Source organism: Mobula hypostoma, chromosome 6 (assembly GCF_963921235.1).
Source record: "Mobula hypostoma chromosome 6, sMobHyp1.1, whole genome shotgun sequence".
Classification (NCBI taxonomy): domain Eukaryota; kingdom Metazoa; phylum Chordata; class Chondrichthyes; order Myliobatiformes; family Myliobatidae; genus Mobula; species Mobula hypostoma.
The window spans coordinates 93,440,779-93,453,747 of NC_086102.1; the positions used below are offsets into that span (position 1 = coordinate 93,440,779).

General features: G+C 43.1%; 1 protein-coding gene across 9 annotated transcripts in view; it reads left to right on the plus strand.

The window, feature by feature from the left end:
• The window catches only part of mcf2la (mcf.2 cell line derived transforming sequence-like a), a 307,378-nt gene that overhangs the window by 104,358 nt on the left and 190,051 nt on the right, over window positions 1-12,969 (plus strand). For all 9 annotated transcript variants that reach the window (XM_063051229.1, XM_063051230.1, XM_063051232.1 and 6 more), the window contains one exon: window positions 11,327-11,407. In XM_063051229.1, coding sequence (XP_062907299.1) covers window positions 11,335-11,407 — 73 coding nt within the window. In that variant the 5' untranslated portion in view covers window positions 11,327-11,334. The remainder of the gene's footprint in view (window positions 1-11,326; window positions 11,408-12,969) is intronic.

Genomic DNA, 12,969 nt, shown 5'->3' on the forward strand with positions numbered 1-12,969 from the left:
CTGCTCTCCTCAAACTGATCAGTGTGTTGTCTTCAGATGACTTCAGGTGCAATCTTCACTGTGTAGGCGAGTGGTCTCGTTCTGTCCTAAATCTTTTCAAGTACCCACTCTTGATCACCTCTGTAGACTCACACCAGGACTGCTTGTCCAGGAGTGAAACATTCAACCTCCTTTGTTGAGAAGTTGTTTGTCATGCACACTCCTGAGACTGGGTTTTGAGTGTGCGCAAGGGACGAGCCTGGAACAGCATAACTGTTGAGTTGTTTGTTGTTGAGTGTGCTGCATTACAAAATGCCGGGAGGAAGTTGAGAGCTTCTGATTCAGTGTCAGTGTAGTGTGTTCTGCTGATATTGCTCGCAGTGGACAAACCTTTCCGCTAAGCCATTTGTAGCTGGGTGGAATGGTACAGAATGGGTGGAATATGTCTTATTCTGTTCATTTTCAGGAATGACTGAACTGTTCTGCAACAAGCTGGTCTATTGTCAGTAAGTGTTCTGGAACACCAATCCTTAAGGCGAGGCTTCCTAACACATCAACAGTGTGTGAGGTTGTAGTAGTGGCTATTGGGAACACCTCTGGCCACTTTGTAGCTGCATCCATTGCTACCAAGAAATTTATGCCCATGACTGGTCTGGCAAAATGCATGTGAATCTTCTGCCAGGGCAACGCAGGCTATTCCCAGGGATGGAGAGGCACTGTTCTTGACAGTTTCTGGACATGTTGGCATTCCGAACAGAGCAGGGTAAGCTGCTGATTTATCATAGGCCACCAGACAAAGTTTCAGGCCAACACTTTCATTTTAACCACACCTAGATGACTGGCTTGTAGCTTCTCCAACATTTTAGCTCTCAGCTTGCATGGCACAACAACTTTCAATTCCCACATAAGGCAGCCTCTGTCCAGGGCAAATTCATCCTGGCACTGGTAAAAATGGGGGAACTGAAATTTCTGCTGCACATTCCAGTCAGTTTGGGTTGCCATGTAGACCTGAGATGGTGTGGTGTCTTTTCTGGTTTCCCTTTGGGTCATCTCTGCCATAATAGGGAGATTGTAGATTTGCATTAGGAAGAATATTGCAAGAGGAGGGTCCTCTTTTGTAAACATTTTAGGTATTTTATTTTCCAAAGTTGAGTGGAGCCCATGAAAATGGAACAATCCATCAACATTTCCATGATTAGTCGTTCTTTTGAATTTGATCTTGTAGTTGTGACCTCCAAGAAACAGAGCGTCCCTCTGCATTTGTGCTGCTGCTGTTAGTGAAACAGGCTTCTGTGGACTGAAAATGGACAGCAGCAGCCGATGGTCAGTAATGCGGGCAAACTCTCTCCCATACAAGTACCGGCCCAAAAATGCTATGCCCCAAACTGGGCTCAAGGCCTTTCTGTCAATTTGTGTGTAATTCCTTCTGCAGCAGTAAGGGATCATGATGCAAAGGGTATGAGGCATTCATTTCTATCACTCATAATGTGATTAACTACACTTATACCAAAAGGTGAGGCATCATGGGCAAGCTTCACTAGAGAATGTGGATTGAATGTGAGAGTACAGTGCCTGACGTCACCATTTCCTTTGTCTTTTGGAAAGCCACCTAGTATTGCTTTGCCCATTGCCGTTCCTTCCCGATCTATAGTAACGAGTTCAGGGGGTGGAGCACAGTAGCCAGGTTTGGCAGGAATCTGTTATAGTAATTGACAAATCCTAAAAAGAACTGCAACTGTGACACGTCCTTTGCCTTGGGTCATCCACCACTACTTGAATTTTCTGGCTCACCTGTGTAATTCTTGTGCGGTATGGTGTTAGTGCATTAAGTGATGCTTGGTTTAAAGAATTCACACTTGTTGCATCACGTGCTGAGCCCATAATCTTCTCATCTTTTTAACACTATTTTGAGGTTTTGGAGATGTTACTTGTCATCCTTGCCCATAACAATGATGTCATCCAGGTAACACTGTGTGCCTGGCCAGACTTGTAGCACCTGGTCCATTGTTTTCTGCCGGAGTGCAGGTGCATATGCTACTCCAAAATCAAACCTATTATAGTGAGAAACACTTTAGACTCTTCTTCCATCTCCATCTATAGGTAGGCCTCAGCTAAATTGACTTTACTGAAGTGTTTCCCTCCGGAAATGTTTGCTAAGATATCCTCTATCCTGGGCAAAGGGTATTGATCTATTTTAAGTACTGGGTTGATAGTGACCTTAAAATCACCACAGATCCTGACAGACCCATTCTTCTTGGCTACTGGGACCACTGGTGCTCCCCATGGGCTCCACCCAATCTTGGAAAGAATTTCTTCAGCCTCCATATGATCTAGCTCATTGGCTGCTTTATCATAGATTGAATAAGGAACCAATTGGGCTTTGTAACACTTGGGTGTGGCATTTTCACTTAACACTATTTTACCCTTTGCAGCTTACAGTCAAACACATTGCTGTTAGACTGGCAGCTCTTACAGGCTAGAATGGGTAAAAGCGGCAAATTTTCTTCCCTGTGGTCTTCCATACTTCTGGTTTTTATGAAGGACTATTTTCTTAAGTCATTCAGTTATGTTGGTAATTTTAGGTATACCACAGGTTTATGAACGTAGCATTGGGAAATTCATGGTCTCTACTAATGCCGCCATTTACTGACACAAGAAGATAAATGTTTAGTAAGTCTAGTAAAAGTCTAGTGACAAGAAGGCGAGATATATCAGCTAGTTGAGTGCTGTCACAGCAACAACATTGCACTCAACATCAGTAAGCCCACAGAATTGATTGTGGACTTCAGAAAGGATAAGTTGGGGGAACACACACCAATCCTTACAGTGGAAAGGGTAGGGTGAGCAATTTCAAGTTCCTTGGTGTCAACATCTCTGAGGATTTATCCTGGGACTAACATAAAGAAAGGCAAGACAGTGGCTATATTTCATTATGTGTTTGAGGAGATTTAATATGTCAGCAAAGACAATTTCAAATTTCTACAGATGTGCTACGGAGCGCATGCTAACTGGCTGCATCACCATTTAGTATGGAGTGGCCATTGCACAGGAGCAAAATAATCTGCAGAAAGTTGTAAACTCAGTCAGCTCTATAACGCCTTCCCAGAATCCAGGATATCCTCAAGGAGTGATGCCTCAAAAAGGTGGCATCCATCATTAAGGATCTCCATCACCCTCTTTTCATTGCCACTTCAGGACCCAGAAGGCACACACAATGATTCGAGAACAGCTTTTTCCCCTCAGACATCTGATTCATGAAAGGGCATTCAACCCGTGAACACTACCTCACTACCCCACTACCATGCATCCACCACTTCTGCTGGCAGCTCATTCCACACTCACATCACCCTCTGAGTGAAAAAATTGCCCCCTCATGTTTCATTAATCATTTCACCTTTCACTCTTCACCCATGATATCTAGTTCTAGTCTCACCCAACCTTAGTGGAAAAAGCCTGCTTGTATTGACCCTATCAACACCCCTGATAATTTTGTATGCCTCTATCAAATCTCCCCTCATTCTGCTATGCTCTAGGGCAGGAGTTCCCAACCTTTTTTATGCTATGGACCCCTACCATTAACCAAAGGGTCCGTGGATCCCAGGTTGGGAACTCCTGCTCTAGGAAATGAAGTCGTAACATATTCGACTTTTGCCTATAACTCGGGTCCTCCACTCCCTGCAACATCTTTGTCAATTTTCTCTGCACTCTTTCAATCTTATTGACATTTTTCCTGCAGACAGGTGACCAAGACAGCAAATTAGGCCTCCCCAATGCCATATACAACTGCAACACAACATCCTGACTCCTGTACTCAGTACTTTAATTCATGAAGACCAGTGTGCCAAAAGCTTTCTTTACAGCTCTGTCTACTTTTATGCCACTTTCAAGAAATTATGGATCTGTGTTCAGAAATCCCTCAGTGCTCCACAACTCACCATCTAAGTCCTACCCTGGTTTGTCCTTGCAAAATGCGACCCCTCAACCTTGCCCGCATTAATTCCATCCACCAATCATCATCCCATTTTTCCAGCTGGTTCAGATCCTGCTGTAAGCTTTGATAGCCTTCCTTGCTCTCCACTATACTGCCAGTCTTAGTTTCACCTGAAAATTTGCGGATCCCGTTTACCACACTATCATCCAGATTGTTGATGTAGGTGACAAACAACACTGGACCCAACACCGATCACTGCGGCTCATCACTAGTCACAGTGCTCCAAACAGAGAAGCACCCATCTGCTACTACTCTCTGGCTTCACCTGCAAAGCCAATTTACGATTTTCAGTGACTGAACCCTCTTAACCAGTCTGTCATGTGGGACCATGTAAAGAACATCCCTTACCTTCATGAACATTCCTGTTAACTTCCTTGAGAAACTTTTTAAGATTGGTTAGACATGACTTACCACACACAAAGCCATATTGACTATCCCTAATCAGTCCCTGTCTATCCAAATATTTATATATCTGGTCTCTTAGAATATCTTCCAATAACTTGCCCACTACTGATGTCAAACTCACCGGCCTATAATTTCCCAGCTTATTCTTAGAGGCTTTCTTAAATAGTGGAGTGACTTTAGCTACCTGCTAATCTTCTGGCACCTCAGCTGTGGCTAAGGGTGTTAATATCTATGCTAGAGCACCTGCAATTTCTGCACTGGCTTCCTGTAAAGTCTGATGGAGCAGCTTGTCAGGCCCTGGGATTTATCCACCCTAATTTGCGTCAACAGCAAACACCTCCCCCTCTGTAATCTATATAGGGTCCTTGACCCTGTTGCTGCTTTGCCTCACTTCTACAGACTCTGTGTCCATCTCCTGAATCAATACAGATGCAAAAAATTCCATTTAAGATCTTTTGGCACCGTGCATAGATAACCACTCTGATCTTCCAGAAGAGTAATTTTGCTCTGTAGAGAGCTCTTGGGATTCTCCTTTACCTTATCCGCTAAAGCAACCTCGAGTCTTTTTTTGGCCCTCCTGATTTCCCTTTTAGGTGTTCTCTTGTATTTCTTATACTCCTCAAGTACCTCATTTGCTCCTCTCTGCTGCCTTCTTCTTAACTATGGCCTCAAAAACCAAGGTTCCCCAAACCTGCTATCCTCGCTTTTTATTCTGACAGAATCCTAGATAAAACGCACATAGTCACAGGAAGAACATGTAAACTCCACATGGATAGCACTGGAGCTCAGAACTGAACTCGGGTCACTGGAGCTCAGAACTGAACTCGGGTCACTGGAGCTCAGAACTGAACTCGGGTCACTGGAGCTCAGAACTGAACTCGGGTCACTGGATGGCTCTACAAGCTGTGCAATAGTGTCATCCTGTACAGTTCTCATTGACGTGCCTTAAAGATAATACACTTCAAATGACTTGAGTGGCAAAATGAGTTGCAACTATGACACCAGAAATGCAAATAGCAGGAAAAAGGTGGATCAAACTTCCAGAGAGTGAACCTGTGGAAAGCATCTGGCCTGGGTAGTGTCTCTGGATATGTCCTTAGATAGATCTTGAGCAGACCAGCTGTTGGAATATTTGCAGACATTCTTTAATTTCTCTCATTTTCAATCTGGGGCTACGTCCACACTAGACTGGATAATTTTGAAAATGCTGGCTTCGCGTAAAAACAATAGGCGTCCACACCAGGTGTTTTTGAAAATACCTCCGTCCGTAAACCAATTTTCCCCGGGATCAATAAAGTATGACTATGACTATGACTATGACTATTAAAATGGGTATTTGGGCAAATTTCCTCCTACTGGGCATACACAGGACACACAGAAAACAAGAGAAGAGGAAACGGTATACTTGGTGTGCATTTGTCCAGTTACAGACTAGAAAAACTTAAAAGGAAGTTGCCAAACAAAAGACTTGGTGCACGTTTCTCCAGAAACATTTCCTAGAGCCATAGTCTCTTCACCGATGAGAGGGATGACAGCTACAACTAAATGCAGTAAGGCTTGTTACTGGGCAAAAGTGAAATTTGCTGTTACCTCATTTGTTTGCCTTTACCTTTGCCATGTCTTTGTGTATTATTTTGCTGTATTTAACATGTGCAATAAAACGAGTTACTGGGCAATAGTGACAATTGCATCTATTGAATGTTTGCACAAGCAATACGTTAATAAAGCACCTTGCTCATTGTATAAAACATGTCTGCATCAGTGTTATCTTGTATTTCTATACAATGTTACATTAGGCTGTTACACATCTATTGTCAGATGTTGTTGTGGTGTTGGAGGTTGCGTTCAAGAAAACAATGAAATACCGTGCTGTCGCCACCATCTGTTCCAGCACGTCATGACAGCGTTTTAAAAATAGCCAATTACCTCGTACACACTACGCCGGATATTAGGTATTTTCAGATTTATTCACTCTGGAGAGCGTTTCTGAAAAGCTCCATTTTCATGAGAGGAAAACGCTATTTCAGTGTGGACGGAGGGTCAAAACGAAGAGAAAAAGCTTCAGTTATGGATTTATCTGGTCTAGTGTGGACATAGCCTGAGATTTCCTATTTCTTTCATAGGGTCTCTATCATCCCAGTACTTAAGAAAATCAAGGTAACATGCCTAAACAACTGCCACCCATTGCCTCTGACATCCAACATCACGAATTTCTTCAAGAGGATGGTTGTGGCATGGATTAGTTTCAGCTTTCTACACAACATCTACCCACTGCAATTTACCTACTGACAAAATAGGTCTGTGGCAGATGCCGTCAGTATGGGCCTAGATTCATCTCTGGAGCTTCTGAACAGTAAAGACACCTACGTTAGAGTGTTGATTATTGACTAAAGCTCAACATTCAGCACTATAATTCCAAAAGTTCATCTCCAAACTCCTAAACTTGGACTCAACGCCCCTTTTTTGCAGCTGGATCTTCGACTTCCTATCCAATAGACCCTAATTAGTAAGATAGGCAGCAATGCCTCCACCAATATTATTCTCCACACTGGAAATCCACAAGTCAATGTCCTCAACCCACTCTATTCCTATGCATTCAAAACTATGTGACCAGAATCTGCTTTCACTCTATTTGCAGGTTTGCAAATGATACCTCCGTAATGGGCTGTATCTCAAAGAACAATGAGAGGACAGGAACAAGACAGATAGCCTAGTGACACGGTGTCATGACAGCAGCCTCAATGGCAGCAAAACAAAGATCAAGCCACGACTTCAGGAAGGGGAGTAGTACACATGCTCCTCTTTACATCAGTGGTGCTGAGGTTGAGAGGGTTAAGAGCATTAAGATCCCAGGAGTGACATTATCAATGGCCTGTGCCGGTCCAATCATGTAGATGTCACAGACATGATAAAGGCACCAACACTTTTACCTCCTCAGGAGGCTAAAGAAATTTGGCATGTCCCCTTTGACCCTCACCAATTTTTATTGAGGTACCATAAAGCATCCCTTCCGGATGTATCATACCTTGGTATAACAACTGCTCTGCCTGTGACTGCAGGAGACTGCAGAGAATTGTGGACACCAGACTTTCCTCCACTTCTCACTACTTCAGTAAAACAACTGCTATAATCAAAGACCCTGATATTAGAACATGGAAAACCAACAACACAATACAGGTCTTTTGGCCCACAATGCTGTGCAGAACATGTACTTACTTTAGAAATTTCCTAGGTTTACCCATAGCCCTCTATTTTTCTAAGCTGCATGTACCTATCCAGAAGCCTCTTAAAAGACCATATCGTATCTGTCTCCACCATCAGCAAACTTACTAATCCACTAATCCATCCCTTCACTTCTTCATCCAGGTCATTTATAAAAATCACGAAGAGAAGGGGTCCCAGAACAAATCCCTGAGGCACACCACTGGTCACCGACCTCCATGTAGAATATGACCCGTCCACAACCACCCTTTGCCTTCTGTGAGCAAGCCAATTCTAGGTCCACAAAGCAAGGTCCCCTTGGATCCCATGCCTCCTTACTTTCTCAAGAAGCCTCACATGGGGAACCTTATCAAATGCCTTGTTGAAATCCATATACACGACATCTACCACTCTACCTTCATCAATATGTTTAGTCACATTCTCAAAAGATTTAATCAGGCTCGTAAGGCACAACCTGCCTTTGACAAAGCCGTGCTGACTATTCCTAATCATATTATGCCTCTCCAAATGTTCATAAATCTCTAAATCCTCAGGATCTTTTCCATCAACTTACCAAACATTGAAGATAAGACTCACTGGTCTATAATTTCCTGAAGCTATCTCTACTCCCTTTCTTGAATAAGGGAACACCATCTGCAACCCTCCAATCCTCCAAAACCTCTCCTGTCCCAATTGATGATGCAAGGATCATTGCTAGAGGCTCAGCAATCTCCTCCCTCACCTCCCACAGTAGTCTGGGGTACATCCTATCCGGTCCCAGAGAGTTATCCAACTTGATGCTTTCCAAAAGCTCCAGCACATCCTCTTTCTTAATGTCTATATGCTCAAGCTTTTCAATCCACTGTAAGTCATCCCTATAATCGCCTAGATCCTTTTCTGTAGTGAATACTGAAGCAAAGTATTCATTAAGTATCTCTGCTATCTCTTCCGGTTCCACACACACTTTTCCACTGTCAGGCTTGACTGGTCCTATTCTCTCACGTCTTATCCTTATGCTCTTCAGATACTTGTAGAATGCCTTGGGGTTTTCCTTAATTCTGCTTGCCAAGGCCTTCTCATGGCCCCTTCTGGCTCTCCTAATTTCATTCTTAAACTGCTTCCTGCTAGCCTTATAGTCCTCTAGATCTCTATCATTACCTAGTTTTTTGAACCTTTCATAAGCTTATCCTTTCTTTTCTGCTTGACTAGAGTTTCAACAGCCTTTGTACACCATGATTCCTGTACCTTACCATCATTTCCCTGTCTCATTGGAACATACCTATGTAGAATGCCACGCAAATATCCCTTGAACATTTGCCACATTTCTATCGTACATTTCCTGAGAACATCTGTTCCCAATTTATGCTTCCAAGTTCCTGTCTGATAACTTCATATTTCCCCTACTCCTGTTTCTAACTTCCACCCACAAAGACTCAGTAGACAATCCCTCCATGACTTCCTCCTTTTTTGCAGCCGTGACACCATCTCTGATCAGCAGTGCCTCCGTTTGCCTCCCTCCCTGTCCTTTCTGAAACACCTAAAGCCTGGCACTCGAAGTAACCATTCCTGCCCCTGAGCCATCCAAGTCTCTGTAATGGCCACAACATCATAGCTCCAAGTACTGATCCACGCTCTAAGCTCATCCACTTTGTTCATGATGCTTCTTGTATTAAAATAGACATATCTCAAACCATCGGTCACCTGTATCACCTGTATATCCTTCTTCTCGCACTGTCTCCAAGCTTTCTCTATATGTGAGCCCACCACCCTTTCCTCCATCTCTTCAGTTCGGTTCCCACTCCCCAGTAATTCTAGTTCCCCAATAGGCTTAGCAAATCTTCCTGCCAGGATATTGGTCTCCCTTGGATTCAAGTGCAACCCATCCTTTTTGTACAGGTCACGCCTGCCCCAAAAGACATCCCAATGATCCAGCAATCTGAATCCCTGCCCCCTGCTCCAATACCTCAGCCACGCATTCATCCTCCACCTCACTCTATTCCTATACTCACTGTTGCGTGGCACAAGCAGTAATCCCGAGGTTACTACCTTTGAGGTCCTGCTTCTCAACTTCCTTCCTAACTCCCTGTAGTCTGTTTCAGGACCTTGTCCCTTTTCTTACCTATGTCGTTGGTACCAATATGTACTACGACCTCTGGCTGTTCACCTTCCCACTTCAAGATATCGTGGACGTGATCAGAAACATTCTGGACCCTACACCTGGGAGGCAAACTACCATCCGTGTTTCTTTCCTGCATCCACAGAATCGCCTGTCTGACCCCCTAACTATAGAGTTCCCTATCACTACTGCCATCCTCTTCCTTTCCCTACCCTTCTGAGCCACAGGGCCAGATTCTGTGCCAGAGGCGCGACCACTGTTGCTTCCCTCAGGTAGGCAGTCCCCCCCCCAACAGCACTCATACAGGAGTCCTTATTGTTAAGGGGGTCAGCCACAGGGGTAGTCTCTAGTATCTGACTCTTGCCCTTCCCTCTCCTGGCTGTTACACACTTATCTGTCTCTTGAGGCCCTGGTGTGACTACTTGCCTGTAGCTCCTCTCTATCACCTCCTCACTCTCCCTGACCAGACGAAGGTCATCGAGCTGTATCTCCAGTTCCCTTACACGGTCCCTAAGGAGCTGCAGCTCGATGCATCTGGCGCAGATGTGGCCTTCCAGGAGGCTGGGGGTCTCCCAGACTTCCCACATCTGACAGCCAGAACACCGGCCTCACATCCATACTTCCTGTTTCTGTTCTTCAGAGGTAACCTACCTCGCCTTGACCCATTATTGCCAAAGCCCCATTGAGCCATAGCCTTCCTACTCTGTCTCTCTCTACTGCGTCGCCTGCTTCTCTGAATGTCTGCTTTATAAAGCTGTCTTCTTTTTATACTCTTCCCGTCAGTCTAACTCGCTGACGTCCATGTGCCTGTGCAGTTGTTCCTCGATCAAACTTTATTCTTTGAGTCTTTGAGAGTCAAAGTCCAGGGAGTCTCTTGTCTCTCCCCAGCCATCGGACAGGAGATACAAAAGCTTGAAAGCGTATAGCACTGGCCTCAAGGACAGCTTTTATCCCACCCTTATAAGACTACTGAATGGTTCCTTGTACAATAAGATGGGCTCTTGACCTCATAATCTATCTCATTATAACCTTGCACCTGTTTGCCTGCTTACACTGCACTTATTCTGTAACCATAATACTTTATTCTGTACTCTGTTATTGTTTTAGCTTCTGCTACCTTAATGCAGTTTTGTAATGAATTGATCCATATGAACGGTATGCAAGGCAAGTTTTTCATTGTACCTTGGTACATGTGATGAACCAGTTTACCAAACTGGGTCAATTTTATTTTTTTTAAGGTCATCTGCAATATGATCAGTATAATATTTCAAAGAAAGTGTTTTGTTAGATAGCATGCATGCAGTGTTTACTGTATGGAGAGGAACAAAATTAGAAGTCATTAACATGAGAGAGTCACTTAGAAGTTAAATAGGAAACTGAGTGAAGACATAAGTGATTGCAGATGCTGGAATCTGCAGCAACACACAACACAGTCGAGATGAAGGGTCTCCACTAAAAACTTCAGCTGTCTATTTCCCTCCCGTTCTACTGGGTGTCTCCAGTGCTTTGCAGGCAATGAAGTGTAGCTTCTTTGCCCAGTGAGTGGAGTGAACTGTCATGTACATATGTGCGGCAGCTCGTGATGATTCATTTAGGAGGAAGCTAAATAAAACACTCCTTGTGTTCTTTTGCAGATGAGATCATGCATCAGGACAGTCCTTTATATGCTGCTGACATCACTGAACAGCTGGCCAAACAATTTGCCTTTCGATCAGGTAAGGGCCCTTGAGCACACAACATCACTTCCTCATAAAGTCTTTGTCCTGTCAGGATATGTGGAACTAAACTAAAGCTCTGGATCCTTTTTCTGTTCCAAGATGGGAAAAGCATGATTTGTAAATATTATAGCATTTCAATAGGACATTGACTTTCAAAATTCAGATATTATGAATGGAAGTGGGAATTTCTCTGTATTGTTAGTCTGCATAAAGCAGAGATTTACTTAAAGAGTGATTACTTGAGAGAAAGGAACAGAAAAACCAAATAAAGAGGAAATATCTGTTTTTGGTTTAGAAGCTACATTCTTGCAGAAGCGAAATGAATGATACAACATTAAAATGCAGCAGATGAAAGGTGCTTGATTTAACTGTTATGTAATCTGCCTGTATTATTAGTGGAGACAATTTGTGAAGGATTGCATATCAAGTTGTGTTATAGTGGTTTTCATGTCAGTCTCTTCATATTTCATGAACTGGTTGCATGTCTGTTATTAAGTTATAGAAATATTGAGCAATACGAAACAAATACAGGCCCAACCAGTCTATGCTGACCATGGTGCCCAGTTTCCTGCTTTTGGCCATGTGTCGCTAAATCCAGCCTCCTCTGTGTGCCCATCCTAGTGCTTCCTAAATGATACTACTGTACTGCCTCTGGCAGCTCTTTCTATATGCTCACCACCCACAGCATGGAAAACTTGCCCCTCAGGTCCTTTTAAATCTTTCCTCTCTCACCCTTAACCTTTGCCCCCTAGTTGTAGTCCTACCTACCTCCTATACGGATTTAATATTTCAATTACATTTTAGTAATTTTCTATGTGTGTGTGTATATATATATATATGTGTGTGTGTGTGTGTGTATATATATATATATATTTCTTAAACATTCTTCTTCATTTAAGTAATTCATTACAGGTTATATGTAAAAATACGTGAATTGCATATGTCATTATGCTACGATGTGATACACGTGTGCCTCGCTTAAAGTAAACTCGAATTAGACCTGTATCCCTAGACTCTGGTGTCTTCTTTGAATTAATTTAATGTTTTGAAGTAACAAACCATAACACCTACATTGGGAAAAAGACTACCACCATCCAGTTTATCAACACCTCTCACAATTTTAAACACTTGTAAGGTTGAAGAAAACCCTTCCTTCTCCTAGGTTCTATAGAATAAAGACCTAGTCAGGCCAACCTTTTCCTATAATCACATTTATACTTAGATACAGTATCTATGTATATCTGTAATTGTAGTTCTAGTAAGTTGCATCTTTAAGTGGAAAGATGACAACACTTATCCTTGAGTGAGTTGATCACTCTGATGCTTCTGGAGAGCTTGGTTGCTTGGACAGGTAAATGCTGCAGTATTGGTCAAGTGATTATGGCTCTACCAAGAAGCAGCCTGATGTAGCACCTATTGGGAACTTCTGGCGGGGAGATAGAATTGCCAGATTTTCCGCTGCTTAACCTAAGTAGACAACTTAATCTTCTCAAGTCACTGATAAACTATAATGACCCAGCAGGCTGGTCTATAAGTGGCTGATGGATGTATTACTATTG